Source organism: Symsagittifera roscoffensis, chromosome 4 (assembly GCF_963678635.1).
Source record: "Symsagittifera roscoffensis chromosome 4, txSymRosc1.1, whole genome shotgun sequence".
Lineage (NCBI taxonomy): Eukaryota > Metazoa > Xenacoelomorpha > Acoela > Convolutidae > Symsagittifera > Symsagittifera roscoffensis.
Window position 1 is genome coordinate 63,406,197 of NC_087065.1, and position 14,867 is coordinate 63,421,063.

Here is a 14,867-nt window from a genome sequence, read left to right on the forward strand (position 1 = left end):
CAGTGTTTGATTCTGGGAATAATTTTTTTCACAGCATGAATTTTCTTTTTGATAGATAATGCAATAACTTTTGAGGTTGAATCGCGGAATTAATTTTTCCTTTGATTCGCAAAAAAGCTTGTTTTTAACAGGAAAGTAAACGAAATTGGCATAAAGAAAATGGATAATTTTTTTGCATTGTAGGTACATTGCAGAGTTTATGAAAAAGCGACAAGAGTGGCAAGTAGCGGAAAAAGCGGCACTAGAGGAAGAAAACCGCAAGATTTTGGAATTCGCCAAGATGCAGCAGAGAAGAGAGGAAGACAGAATGGCAGACGCAAGAAGTCGGGAGGCAATCAAGCAGAAATTGGTCGAGGAACTAAGCAGCAAACTGGCGCAAGACGTCGCGGACAGAGATGAACTGGAAAGGATCCGAACGGAGCTGCTGATGGAAGAGCAAGAGGAGAACGAAAGAATGAAGGAGCGAAATGTGATCGAAAAACGACTGAGAGACATGGTGTCGCTGCAGAAATCATACGCGCAACAGCAACAGTTGAAGGAACTGCAGAAAGAAGCTGAGTTGGCAGAGGAGGAAGAGTTCAGAAGGAAAATGTTGGAAAAGTTCGCGAATGACGACAAAATTGAACAGATGAATGCCCAGAAACGAAGAATGAAGCAACTGGAACACAAACGTGCGATCGAAGAGCTGATCGAAAATAGAAGAAAAATGCAGATTGCAGAGCGGCAGGCAGATTTGGACCAGGCCAAACAAGCGGAACAGCTGGAGAAGTTCCGAAGGCAGATTATCGAAGAGGAGAGACGGAAACTGATCCGGGAGCACGCAGAGAAGCTGCTGGGATACCTGCCGAAGGGAGTGTTCAAGGACTCCTCAGACCTGGATCTGCTGCCGGAAGACCTGAAGAAGAAATACAGCGAGCGACAAGTTGACCCCTTCAGCTCCGAAGATTTCTTCATGTAGACTAGTGTTCGATGTTTTGTTTAATCATCTCGTCAATTTGCTTTGGCATAGAATAGGCGGTGTTTATATGGAAAAATTAAGTTTCATTACAAACAATCTGAGGTAAATCTACAGCAAAGCCAGTTAATGCTTCAAAAGCTTGAATCACGCCTTTTCTAGTCCAGTAGCATTTTGACTTGCGGTGAATTAGAATTAAAATCTGATAACTGAGCATGAAATTTGTAACTGCATAAAAACGCGCGGTAACAGGGGTTGCACCTAAGTTTTTTCTCAAATTGAGTTGCTCAGTTATGCATAACTGCCTGTTATAATGTAGATGTCTACTATAATCTCATTCATGTCATGAATTCAATCGAGCTGTTTGCTGTTAGAAATGACGCTGAATGCCGTGTAAATAATTAAATACGCTGTAAAATCGTGTACATAAAATTAATTTTGTCCTCACAGTCGGTTTTCTTTTAACATGTTCGAGTTTTGCTAAAATTTCGAGTATAATGGCGCTTTTAGGCATTTTCAGGGCAAGCTGATCCAGTTTTTTCTCAGAGAAAGGTTTATTTTTAAGAAAAAAGCGCCAATCACTAACAATTATTGTAATTCAAAAAGCTTTAACCTGAATTGTTTTCTTCGAAACTCGAAAAAAATTTACGTTATCAAATCGGTATATAGACTTTTTTTCGAGTTAACAACTAGTTTAACAAAATCAGTTGGCCAGTATGTTCTGATCAATTGCCTGGAAACAGGTTTTTGAGCATGTCTGCATTCTGAATCCCCGTTTCATTCGAATTTTTGTTGTTGCTTTCAAAACAACTCATGTTTTTTTTCTGTCGCTGATTGCTTTGGTTTTTTCCACTTTTGTTTTCTTCGGTTTAAATAGTTTCGGCTGATAAGATATCTGTTTATTGGGCTCATAATTTTTCGCTTAAAGGGCCAAAACATTTTAATTGCATTTTTGCTCTTCAAGGGGGTGTAAAATCGGGATTTTTTTATATAGCTCAAAAGTTTCTAAATTTTTTGGGTCATTTGTCGTCTACCCAAGTGTTGTCAGGTCAGTAACCGTTTGATGAATGTTGTTTTGCAATACTTATTTCACACTGGAATTTGTGTTTCTCAGTGTCTTTCTTCAAAATCAGCCACCTTCGAGAATTATATTTAAAAATCGATATTTATATATTTTTCATTTTCAAAAAACCTTTCGAATCATTAGTTTTGTCCTGTTATTCGGCTAGTTGCCCTTCTGTTTTTTTTACGCATTGCAAGTGGTGCGAAGCGTATCCTTGATTTTTTACACTTTCCAAGTCTTACGTTGGCAATGTTCTCCAAGTGTGCTTAGCGCAATTTAAATTGTTGGTAGGTGTGATGAGACTTCTTCTTACGACGCGTTTACTGACGCATCGGCGTCAACATACGTTCGCCCCATCCGCTGTAGGAGCCGCTGGAGGTCGCCCGGGTGTTCGATGAAGTGGGCGTCGTCAGATCCTCCAAGTCGTCTGATTTCTCGTTGGCATTCATGCAACACATGGTGGACGGTATCTTCTTGTCCGCAATCAGGGCACTCTGGGGAGTCGGCTGCACCTACCCGAGCGAGGGTGGCCTTACAGAGTGATGACTGCCCCGTCCTGAACTGGTTGGTGGTGACTTCTTCCCTTCTGCTTCTACCGTGGTTTTCCTTCGCCATTTTTCTTGTTGTTTCATGTTCGCCGTAGAAGGCTTTGTCTTTCGCTCTCCTCTCCCTTCTAATCGCTGCCTTTGCGGTATCCAGGCTGACAGGTCTGTTCTGTTGTGGGAAGTTAGCTGCTTCGTTGGCCGCCCGATCGGCTCTTTCATTACCGGCCACTCCGCAGTGAGAGGGGACCCAAAGAAAGGTGGTGTGTTTGATCTTGTTAAGGCTTTCCAGATCTTGATGCCGCAGTCAGAGTCTTGGTTTTCTGGTCCCGTGGCGAATTTCTCCATTGATGATTTGGAGTCGGTCATTATCGTTGCCGTGATCTTCATCGAGTGTGCTGAAGTACTCAAGGGCCATACGGATGGCTTCCATTTCTGCTTGGTACGACGAGCAGAGACGTCCTGCGGGGTCCTCAGAATGGTGCTCCAGACTCGTGTCGTGACGACGGCTGCGCCTCCTCCATCTGTGGTGCCTCCTCTGGCCGACCCGTCTGTCCAGACTTCGATGTCGAACGGTTCTTCTTTTCTGATCTTGTCCAGCAGGACGTTGGTTGCTTTCCTTCTTTCGTCTTCTGCTTCGCTCTTTAGCTTCATCTCAGCAAGGTCGAATCTGAAGTGGATGTCGTTATTGGTTTTGTTCCAGGGGGCGTTGCTGTGTTGGTTCGGTTCTCGGGGTAACATATCGAGTTTGCTGACGCTATCGAACTCCTTTGCTATTCTCCTCCAATAGCCACGGAACTGTCTGTGCGCGTCGGTAGACTCCTCGTTGCCTCTGTGCCAGGACTCGTGTGTTCTGCTCTTCAGACGAGATCTCGTCGAACTGTTGGCGGTGCGCCAGGCGGGGTTATCATGAGGCAGTCGCAGCATACGTTCGCAGAGGCAGGCAGCTCTCTCCTGGCTGACGTGTCTCATCGGCGGAAGGTCAGCGCAGGCGAGTAGGGCCGGGACTCTCGTGACTCCGAGGCAGCCAGTGATGACTCTGGCACACTTGTTCTGCTGTGCCTCAATGGCGTCCCGTGTCAAAGGCTGGGCCTTGCTAAGCCAGACTCCTGAGGCGTAGTCGGCGACGGCTCTGGTGGTCGCGATGTAAGCGGAGCGGAGGTTGTTCTGGGAGGTTCCGGTGGAGCGACCTGCAATGGCTGTGAGGGCTCTTCTAGCAGCCATTCTCCGTTTGACCTCTTTGGCATGGGCAGAGAAGGCGAGTTGACAGTCCAGCGTCAGGCCAAGGAACACAGGGTTGGCTTCGTACTTCAGCCGTTGTTCGCCGAGTCTGAGGTCCACTTTGCTTCTTCTTGTTGTTCTCCTTCGGGTCGAGCGTGAAGATGGTATAGCAGCACTTATCCTTGCTGAGGCTGACTTTCCACTTGGCGCACCAGTGCTCAATAACATCAAGAGCAGGTTGAACTCTGGTAGCAGCGAGCTCGAGGGACCTGTCAGTACCGACAGCAGCAGTGTCGTCCGCGAAGAGGCTAAGTTCGGCACTGGGGGCGGTCTCCTGGACGAGAAAGCGGAGGTCGTTGCAATAACACAGCCAGAGGATCGGGATGAGCACAGAGCCCTGGGGGAGGCCTTCTCTGAACACACGGAGGCGGCTTAGGGTGTTCTTCCAGTTCATGCGCGCTCTCCTGTCGGTCAGGAACCCTTTGATCCACCGTATCATGCACACGGGGACCCCGAGGTCTGCCAGTTTCATGTACATGGCGTTCTTCTACACTCTGTCGTAGGCGGTCGAGGAGCACCAGTACCGATCTTCTGGGGGCCTGATCTTCAAGGCCGTCAAAGATGTTTTGAGTGATCCGGGCGAGCTGTTCCTCGGTGCTGCGGCCTTTCCTGAAGCCTGCCTGGCACGGGGCAAGTTTGTTGCCGGCTTCGAGGAGGTGGATGAGTCTCGAGGAGACCAGTCTTTCCATGAGCTTTGCCAGACAGCTCGTGAGGGCGACTGGGCGGTAGCTTTTGGGCGAGTCCACGGCTTTCCCTTTCCCTTTGTACATAGGGATGATGGTCGCCACGCGCCAGGCTGACGGTGTTTTTCCTTCTTGCCAGGACCTGTTGAAGAGGGCTAGGAGAGCCTTGAGCGCCGGGTCGGGGAGCTGCTTCAGCATTTCGTTGCCCACGCCGTCGGGGCCGGGGCTTTTGCCTTTCTTCAGGTTCTTGATGGCCAAATTAACCTGCCGTAGCGTGAAGACGCTGCAGGCTCCTTCCTTGTTGCAGTTACAGTCACTCTTCAGGGTCTTCGCAGCTTCTCTGTTGACCCGTTTGTCTTCGCTGGTCCTGTCAACTCTAGAGATCTCTGCGTACAGCTGGCAGAAGAGGTCTGCCTTCTGTTTGTCGGTCACCGCGTCTTTGAGTCTGGTCCCGTTCTCGTCTGTTCTGGTGAGGGCGGCGGGATCACGGACGGAGGGGCCTCATAAGCGTCCTTTGAGCCATGACTGAAAATAAACAAGGAAAAAACAAATAGCATGCTTTTTTTTGTTCTCAGAAGTGAAGATTTCTCATGTTAGCTTTTCACCGGTGATAATTAACAAGACTGTTGTTCTCCAAATAAACAAGATTTTTTGTTGTAACGTATGCTGATTAAGTTTGATGAACGAAATTAGTTTGATGGACTTTGATTTAGGTAATTTGGTTTTTATTAGGGAAATGTCCCTTCTATGTTTTGTTCACTCTAAATTTACTCGTTTTTGCGGCTTGAATTTTGATGTCATCTAAATTACTTCAAGTGCAAATGGCGTAAAAAGCATTCTGGATTTTTTTTCAAAAGTGTATTTCTGTGTAAAATAAGAAAATGAGCTATTGCTCAATTAATAAGTGTGAGCAAGGCTTACTGGCTCGGCGCGCGGTCGAATCACATAGATCTCATTTTAGCTTACTTTGTTTGATTTTTTTTCGATATGCATGAAATAAAAATTATTTTTTGGGAAAACTTTAAAAATTATTTTTTGGGAAAACTTGAATTATTGATTATTATTGATCAGTTTGATATCCAAAGCATTAAGTCTTCTGATCGAATCAATTTTGATTGTTGTCTGCAATTTTACCTTTTTGATTAATTTACTTTTTTGGATGTTTTTTTTTCGTGGAAATAGTTTCAGTTTATTTTTTATCACCTAGTCATCTTATATTTCATCCTTTGAAGAGCAATAATGAACTTCTATATTTTTCTGTGTTTTGGGAAAGGTCAAATGTGATAGAGGTGAGGAGTCTTTGCGTTGGAAAACTTAGTAGTTCTTAGTTTTTTATGGCAACGATAATTTTTTCGGCTATTTTTGTTTTCGACTGAACGGGCATCTACCGAAGTTTTGTAGGCTGAATCGCCTCTCGGTTCATAGTTTTAAATGTTTATTGCGCCTGCCGTTAGCAATCGTTATCAAATCGGATGGTTGACTTTTTTTGGGTTAACAGCTGTTGAATCAATTATGATGCTGCTATGCAGCTGACATTCTCAATTTCATAAAAATTCAAACCTGACTACTGGGTGGGTACTAGTTTCCAGAGTGAAGTTTCAGGGGACTTGAAACTTCTTACAGTTAATTACAAAATCAGTTTTTTCTTCGGCTCAATTCGTGTTTGCTCAAACGTTGTCGGCCTTGTTTGCAATTCATAAGTTTTTTTTTGTTGATAATTAAGAGTAATGAACGTAGTGAGTACTCTTATATAGGTCTTACTGATTTTTTTTCAGGAAAAAGTCTTAAAATTTGTTCACGCTCAATTAAGATTTTTTGCTGTTTAACTTCTGATTTCTTTTCAAGTTCAGTGCATTTCTATTGTTAAAAGGAGGGCAAACTCCATTATCGAACAGCAAAATTGGAACAGCAAGGTAAAAAAAACGTGATTGACTTCTAATTTCGAAAATGGAAATTAATAATCAGATTTCCCAGCAAAATTTACCTATTGATATAGTTTTCTCAAATTGAGTTAATTTTAAGGCGCCTTAAGCTTATCTATTTTTTCTTCGAAAATCAGAAGTTGAAGGTTCTTTTTTAAAAAAAATGCAGTTTTTTTTCAGTTACTTTGCGTTCGTTACTCTTTTCCCACTGTTAGTTGGCTATGTTTTGAATTTCTAATGTCTTGCTTGGCATGTTTTCCTGAAATTCCTGATTGATAAAAACAGTTATTAAGAAAAATGTTTTGGATTGGGTTTTTTATTTTATTTTTTTGAGACACTTTATGCAAAAAATTAGTTTTTTTTTCCTCAAAAACCCTTCTACCCATTTCCAAAAAATGTATCCATAGAAACACCGTCTACATTTTTGTTTGCCTGCATACTCCTCTGGTCTGTTTTTTTTACTCTTCCTTTTTTCTGCAGCGTTGGAAATAGTCAGTGGGTGGATATTTGACCGATAATCTTGATTTTTTTTTCGTTTCCTCAAAAACTAACCTACCTAGATTTTTGTTTCAATGAATAGAGCGGAATTAAAATACCTCCCCTCCATAAACGGCTACGCCCCACTTTTCTACACAAAAATTTATGGCCCTCGGAATAGTGAATTTTTTTACTGTTGAATTTTCGATTTTCTCGAGAACTACCGTGCCAAACCTGGGTTTTTGGTTCAATCGAAATTACAGGTTGGTTGAATATCTTCCGCGTAAGTGGCTACGTCCAAATTTTCCTTGAACAAAAAGATATGATTCTCGGAAATGTCTAATATTTGATTTGTTGACCGTTTTGTGGACTTTTCTCGATAACCATCCTGCCAAATCTGACATCATAGGTTTAATCGACACCAAAGGTTGTTGGAAGCTAGCATCATTATTTATTACGCACGTTTCTTTTAGATGAAGTTATGGCCTTCAAACAAGTGAAAGTTATGAAACTTTGACCGTTTGTTGAAGGTTTTTATACTTTGCTCGAAAATTACCGTGCCAATTCTGAGGTTAAGTGTTCAATCGAGAAACCCGATTTTGGGAATCTTCTCTACTGTACTGGCCACGCTTCTAGACATTTTATGTTGGTGATGTATCGCAAGTGGCGAGTAGCTCTGCTGCCTCTGATTTGACATCTAAATTATGATTTTTTAAAACTTTTGCTATAGTCAAGGGTTATTGTAATCGGGTAGTAGAATTATTATTGCGTAAACACTCTTTCTAACGCGGTATCAAAATCGAATAGAATGACTTTTTGACACGTTTCACCTGGAGGTAATGCGCATGCATGGTATGACAGAATTTTTTGGAAGCCTATTGTTTGTCTGCTTTTGTATTCATTAACTTTCGAATGCATGTTTTTTTTCTAATTTGAGCAATTTTTACTTTAAGTCAGGGGCGGGTTTAGGGAGGGGAGGGGGGGGGGGGGGGGGGGGGGGTCGGAGGCCCACCTCAGGGATTCAACCACCTTGTACTATTTTGAGATACCCATTTTTGGCTGACGGACCCTAAAATTTTTCTAAAGGCGCCTTTGGCGCCAATATATACAAATTTTGAAGGGGGAGCGCGCGCCAAAAAACGCGATTTTTTTGGTCGAAACTATAAAAAACGCTTTTTTGGCCTTTTTCAAATTTTTGCCTGCGGCACAGAAAGTTTGGCCAAAACAGGGTCTTTTTAGTGCTTTGGGAGATCAATTTGATCGACCTAAAAAAAAGGTCAACAAAATTGTCGAAATTTTTTTGAAAATCCGCCCCCCTATAGAAAATCCTAGATCCGCCCCTGCTTTAAGTGCAGGTAGTTTGCTTTTATTCGTAAGTCTTACCTCCTGAGATTTTATATAGTTTTTTCATGTTGTTGCATTTTTCGCTTCAAAAATTTCTTCGGTTTAAATGGTTTCGGCTATAGTTAGATCATGCAAGATCGTTTTATTGTGTTCGGGAGGGTGCTTAAAATTGGGAGGTTTTGAATGTTTTCGGCTCAGCGTTCTTCAACATGAGTAGTTTTTACTTCGTTCCCGCTTGTTAAGATTTGTTTTAATAGCAGTTTAAGATAAACTGTGTTTGGACTTTTTATTCAAATTCATGCGAGACAAACGTGTGAAAATTTTGGTTGAGGCTTTTTTGCAACATTGTTTTGAAAATTTTCTCGGCTCTTTTTTTAGTGTTCGACCACTTCTTCAAATTAGACGTGTTTTCTAGTACAGAGTGAGAAGGAACGACGAACTTTGGTGCTTCTTCTCAATTTTCTGTGGCCCTAAAAAACTCACAGGGGCTTAAGTGAGCGTCAAAATGAACCCTTTTTTCTTGCGAGGACGACTGAATAACGCTTGAAAATACGCAAGAATGTGTAGAAGTATTAGCTAACAGAGCTTTGAGTTTGCGTAATTAGCCTTGGGAACATACGCTCTAGGTTTTGAGTCCCGGTCGGACTTTGTTTTTCTTTGATGTGTGGAAATTGATTTTTTTTTTCGAAAAACTTGAATTGTCTGACTATTGTTTATCTATTTTTGTCAGTTTCTTTTCCAAAGCATAGATTTTGTTTTCTTCAAGGCATCAATACTCGACTGATTTGAGCGATAAATTTTTTTTGGAATGTTAAACTTTTTGACCTAATCTAATTTTTTGTCTGCTAGCTTATTTTGAGCTATATCGCAATTGTTGCGAAGTTGTGGTTCGCTTCGGTGTCACATTGTTTATTTAAGTCTGAAAATCGAAAATAGTCGGACCAGGTTTTTTCGACCTTGAAACACTTTTGTGATTTTTTAAGGAATCTCAATCATGACTGAAAAGGCTTTAACATGAGACTAAGGTTGGCCCTCCGGGAGCTTTCCTTGAGTTGACTATCGCTTGTCTTAGCTTACCAAAAGTATAATTTCAATCTTTAATTAAAAATATAACAAAGAAGGTAAATTTCATGATAAATTGAAGAAAAATTGATAAAATTTAAATTTGCTTTTAAATTTGCTTTTATCCATAGAAGAAAATAATATTAGGAAAATTATGAGTATTTTCAAATTGTTTTTCAACACATTGAAGGGTTTTTCAACTTCATCATTTTCATTGATTTCTAGATAGGCTATAAATTTGAAGAACATTAGGATTTCGAATTAAATGAATATTAAATCTTCATATCAAAATTCGTAGATTCGAGGAATATGAGTCTATAATAACGAATAAACCAACCACACACCAGTTTGACTTTGGGGTGAATTTGATTAGGAATATATTCGAAAGAAAATCCATCTATTTACAGTTAAGTTTTTTCATTAGAATGAAAATTGAAGGTTAAGTTTAGCACCGGGGTCAATTCATTTCAGCTCAATTCACTTATATACACAAACCACAATCAAGTAGAAAATTTCAATGTTTGATCGATGAGTCTTTTTTCACCGAGTTTCGGTCTGCGTGACATTTCGTGAACCCAAAAGCTCTCTGTCAAAGCGCAGAAATTGTGCTCGGTCGCCTTAGGTTCATTGACAAGAACTGTTAATTCACCACCAACGGCGAGCTACGACAACCTCTAATATTTAGACGGAGTCGTTTGATATGTTTGACATTGTTCGCATGGTACTTTGCTGGGTCTAGTCGGGTGTCCGAGAAATGACATCGGATTGGCCCGAGAGAACTCGCAAGCAAATATGTGAGGCAATCAATGAGAGTCAGAGTTGACGCTTGATTACGTCATATGATAAGTAAATCCGACCAATCAAGTTGAAGCTATTTGAAAATACCCTCTTTGATTGACGAAAAAGTAATATAAAAGATCAATGAGGTAAGTTTAGGAAAGATAAAACCATTGTCTTTTCCAGTGAAACGCAGAATCTGAGAAATGAAAAGAAGTTAGAAGTCGAAAGTGGCATTAAGTTGATTAGTTCTATCTTGTATGATGATGAAGATTTAGTCAAAAGGTCAAGTCAATTTAATTTTTAAGTAATCGAATAATGACTCGTTAATTGCATCCGGCTGAGACTGGGCCATCGAAAGTCGCTCGCTCCTAGTAGTATTGCTGGCACTGAAAAGTGCGATCCTACTAGGATTCGACCCTCATCCCTCATTCATTGGTGCAGCTTTCCGTCATCTGGCTGTTTTCTTGATTCGTTGTTTTGTTTGGCATCTGAAAAGGAAACTGAGATGATTATGATGCTCTAAAAGTATTCAAAAAATGCGTTGGGTGCTCTAAATATAAAAGTAAAAGCTGACTAAATGATCTATTTATTGTCGGAGCTCAAATATAAATAATAACAATAACCGTCCGAAAATCTCTGGATATTGTTTCTAGTTAGCAAGCATTGTTGAATGAAATTTAACAAGACCACACAAAGCCAGGTGAAATTGAGAAATGACAAACAAAAGATCATGTGTCTGATCAAGAATTTAGCTCTGAAATGGAATGTTTATTTGTCGTTGCAAGTGAGTTTTGTGTTGAACTTACCGTCGTGGTAGTTTTTGAAAGGGCATTAGTCAACCCCTATCAATTTAGAAAATCAACATCAGCAATATAACGAAAGCCAGCATTTACTAATATAATCTAATGATTCTCGCAGTGTTTTTTTTCACTAAATTTAATTATCTGGAAAGTGTGCGTTTCTTGGATTTTGAGGATGGTTTGGGATTTGATGAAAAGTGTTTTGAAATCAGTTAAGCCATTGAAAAAAGGTTTCAGATACTTACTTTTTTTGACTTCAGCATCTCGCTTTTCTGCTCAATTAAACATGTGTGATGAGGTCAAAACTTCAGTCATTTAGTCGAAGAAAAGAGTCCGAAAAATTTGTTTTTAGGAAACAATTCGATCTGTTAATAGTTTTGATTATAATCTGAGGTCCTTTTGTTGCTTTTTTGGACTCTGAAGAACATTCAGTTGCAATAGTTGCCACAGCAAACCAGCGGCGGCCTCTGGTCTGAAACCAGATCTCAACAAATGTGAGTTTTACATTTGGCACGTGCTCCAAAAATCGTGTTAAAGCCGGTATACACTTGTTTAAAAACGCCACGGCTTGCATTCATTGGTTTTATTTTTAGTTTACAATTGAGAGTTCATTGTAGTGTTCAGTGCTTGAAAGCATTGAATTGAACAATTTTTGCGTTTTATTGGTTTTTATTGAAAAGTATTGTATAGCTGCATGTTTTAAACATAAAACTGAGTCACAGGTTTGAATCAACCAGCTGCTGCGATCAAAAATTGTTCGGTTCAAGTTGAGTGATCAACAGAATTATGCGTTCTCTGGTTGTAATTTTTACAAAACAGCTTAGCAACATTTTCTGCCATTTAATTTTTAAATCACCGACACAATGAAAATTGCAGATGTTTTTCATTGAATTTATAAATAATTTCTCTAATGCGTATTTGTTAGAAGGTAGTATTGTGTTGAATCCGTGCGTATGCTAAAAAATATTATAGTTTTGCTTTGACTGATGCTGCATGATATTTTTATGGGCACTTTCTCCTAACACCGGCGAATAATCACTAGTAATTTTTATGTTCTCATTGTCCGATTGTTTCAAATTTTGGACGGTGGAAGGAAAACTAGCCTTAGCTCGTCGGATCAAAAGAACTTCAAATTCATGAAGTTTCGAATTATATCTTGAGCTACATATACATAGAACAGTGCACAGGCATTAACCGTCAGAATGTAGAGATTTTTTTTAAAGAAGACGGTTAATGCAGAATGATCGTGATCATAATGAATCTAGGTCCAAACAGAGGTCAAGTTTTGATGCCAAATAAGTTGAAACTTGCAAATAATTGTATCTTAACGACTTTGTGTACCAGACAATAGCAATTTGCCACGTGAATCAAAAAGAGGTGTACAAAATAGCAAACTGTCACATGGTTGTGACGACGTGCCGAGATTAGACTTTTTTAAAGACTGCCAAAACTAAAACCACCTCAGTTGCGATTCTTTGTGACGCACAAAAGTTTGATCACTCTCTAACTAATCACTTTATCACTCTAAATGGTTTGCTTAAAGATTGATTTGAATTTTTTGACTTACCATTTATGTATATCATTTATTCACAGCTTGAAGAAAAGCTATAAATAACAGTTCTCTTAGGGCGTAGAAGATATTTTAACGCAAGTTTAAAAAATGTTATTTTTTATTTTTGAAATGACGTTGGAACTCGTGACAAAAAAGTCACAAATTGGTCTTTCGTGCGTCACATTTTATTAACTAAATGTCACAACTAAGTTTTTTTTAGAAAAGAAATGTTTCTAATGGTTGGCTGTTCTACTGATGTTTAGTTTAAAAAACAGTTTTGTGGTACGTTTTCAGCGTGTTGTTACATATGTGCTGATAAAAGCGAAGAGCGATAAGGGGAATATAAAATGCACTTGTTGCTTGTGAAAAAAACTGAAATTGGTTGCTTAGCACTCTAAAACGGGACGAAATATTTTCCTCATTAAGCAAAACGGAAAGTAAATACGCTTCACTGTAAAAACTGTGAAAAGCTGAGGATTATTTATTTACAGCAATTGGTGCAAACACAATTTGAGGAAAATTGTTTTTTTTTGTCTAAAAAGCAATAAATATGAGTCAACAATACATTTCAAGCAAGTGCAAGTTTTTAAAAATAATATAAATTGAACAAAGCATATTGCCTTACAAGTAAACGTGCTGTGTGCTATTCGTAATTGTAATTGCAGCTTGGGGTATTGGGGGGTTTTGTTAAAAGGAATAGCAAAGGGAGGACGGGGATGGGGTGGAGGGTAAAAACACTTCCTCTGTCTTGGACTTACTGTTTCCTGAAATGCGTTTGTTTTTGTTTATCACTGACAAATTAGCACAAATTCCCTCTATCGGAGAAACCATTATGGTGTATTATTACAATTAGAACCACAAATGCCCCCGTTTGGTATTATTTTTCAAACAAAGCCTTAGATTTGATGAATGGAAGGTATGTTTAAGGCTTTGTTTCGCACTTTTCAGGCCTTTAAAACGCCGTATTGACTCACCTTTGTTGCTTTTTTAGATGTAATGAATCCAAAACAATAACAGTATCATGGCAAAATACAAAACTAGCTCAGATGGGTATGCAAAAAGTCATGGATTTTTTTAAATGAGATAAAAAAATATGCCTAATTGGCCTCTTTGGGCTTTTTATCTCGCGGAAATTGGCTACTTTAATTTCGAAATCTACGAATTTCCTCCTTTAAGCCGGATAGCGAAATATATCATCAGTCTTTGTTGAAAGATATGAAATATCATGTCCCGAGAAAGTAAAAGAGTATAAGAGATTGAAATAATAATGCCTAAAAATTTTGCTTAAAATCAGTTTCTCGAACTATAGTTGCCTTTGTCCAGAGTGGAAGTGAATTTGAAAAACTGACAATGAAATTAGTTTATTAAAACTGATATTGAAATTAAACATTTTTCAATCTTCAATCGGTTTTTGTTTTTGTCATCAAACGAAACTTCTGCTTTTTCGCCCTTGTGATGATGACCTCTCTTATGACAAAAGTCGACTTAGCCGAAAAACTAGAATGTTGAAAAACCGTTAGAACGAAATTACACTTTAGCCGAAACGGCAGAAAAATGAAAAACCGTGGGAACACTTATTACTCTTTCAATTACTCGAGTTATGCCAGTTACATCAACTGTTTAGGTTATCTCGATCTGTTAAACGATTCCTTAGCCGTTAATTTATTGCATGATATTAGTTCCTTGATACTCAATCAAAAATGTCAACTTTTTTTCCGAGAATTCGAGCAGCTTGAATTTAATTTTTCAGTTGTCTATTAGGAAGAGTGATCTTGTCTTTTCTTTTCGGCTAATGGACGCGTGTTATACGTAGTACGTCCCACAGGAGCTGAGTTGATTGACTCTGTAGTTCCGATGTGATTCCATTGTGGTGCAAATTAACATACAAAATGCAAACAATTTCCTCTCAGAGTCAATATTTTATTCTAATTGACAATCGCTACAAAAAAGGTACACAAGGTTCACACAACAACAAAAGAATTTAATTAGACTCTTTTTTCTACATTTTATTAGCCATTTATTTTAACAGTGCATTCCGTGTGATGTACAATGACATCGAACTTGTTCCTTACTGATGGTGCCCATGAAAAGAATCATTTTGTTTCATCTGTTTTCTGAAGCCTACAGGGATATCTGCGTTGACAAATAAAGATGCGAAAAGTGACCTATAGTTCTAAATCAGAAAAAAACAGCAGCAGTTTCGACAATGTACTGTACGGCTAGCATGTTCAATTTTTTCCGTCAAAAACAACTAGAGGTTTTGAATGATTATATTACCTTTTTTGTGCTCAAGAACGTGCTAAATATCAGATAATGAAGAATCACGTTAACATCCTCCATCTCGCTTCACGCTTTATATTTTTGTTCCGACTTTCGATACGAAAGTAACGGAATATTTGTGCTCGG

The 14,867-nt window shown here is 39.3% G+C and overlaps 1 protein-coding gene and 1 long non-coding RNA gene across 3 annotated transcripts in view; one reads left to right on the forward strand and one right to left on the reverse strand.

The window, feature by feature from the left end:
* The window catches only part of LOC134844272 (meiosis-specific nuclear structural protein 1-like), a 310,596-nt gene extending 309,192 nt beyond the window's left edge, over positions 1–1,404 (forward strand). For both annotated transcript variants that reach the window (XM_063860868.1, XM_063860869.1), the window contains exon 7: positions 184–1,404. In XM_063860868.1, coding sequence (XP_063716938.1) covers positions 184–958 — 775 coding nt within the window. In that variant the 3' untranslated portion in view covers positions 959–1,404. The remainder of the gene's footprint in view (positions 1–183) is intronic.
* An 8,285-nt stretch (positions 1,405–9,689) lies between these two features.
* LOC134844169 (uncharacterized) lies at positions 9,690–12,463 on the reverse strand. The gene is made up of 2 exons (XR_010162669.1): positions 11,155–12,463; positions 9,690–10,597 (listed from the first exon to the last, which is right to left on the reverse strand). It is a non-coding gene; the product is annotated as an uncharacterized LOC134844169 (long non-coding RNA).
* Between the last annotated feature and the right edge of the window lie 2,404 nt (positions 12,464–14,867).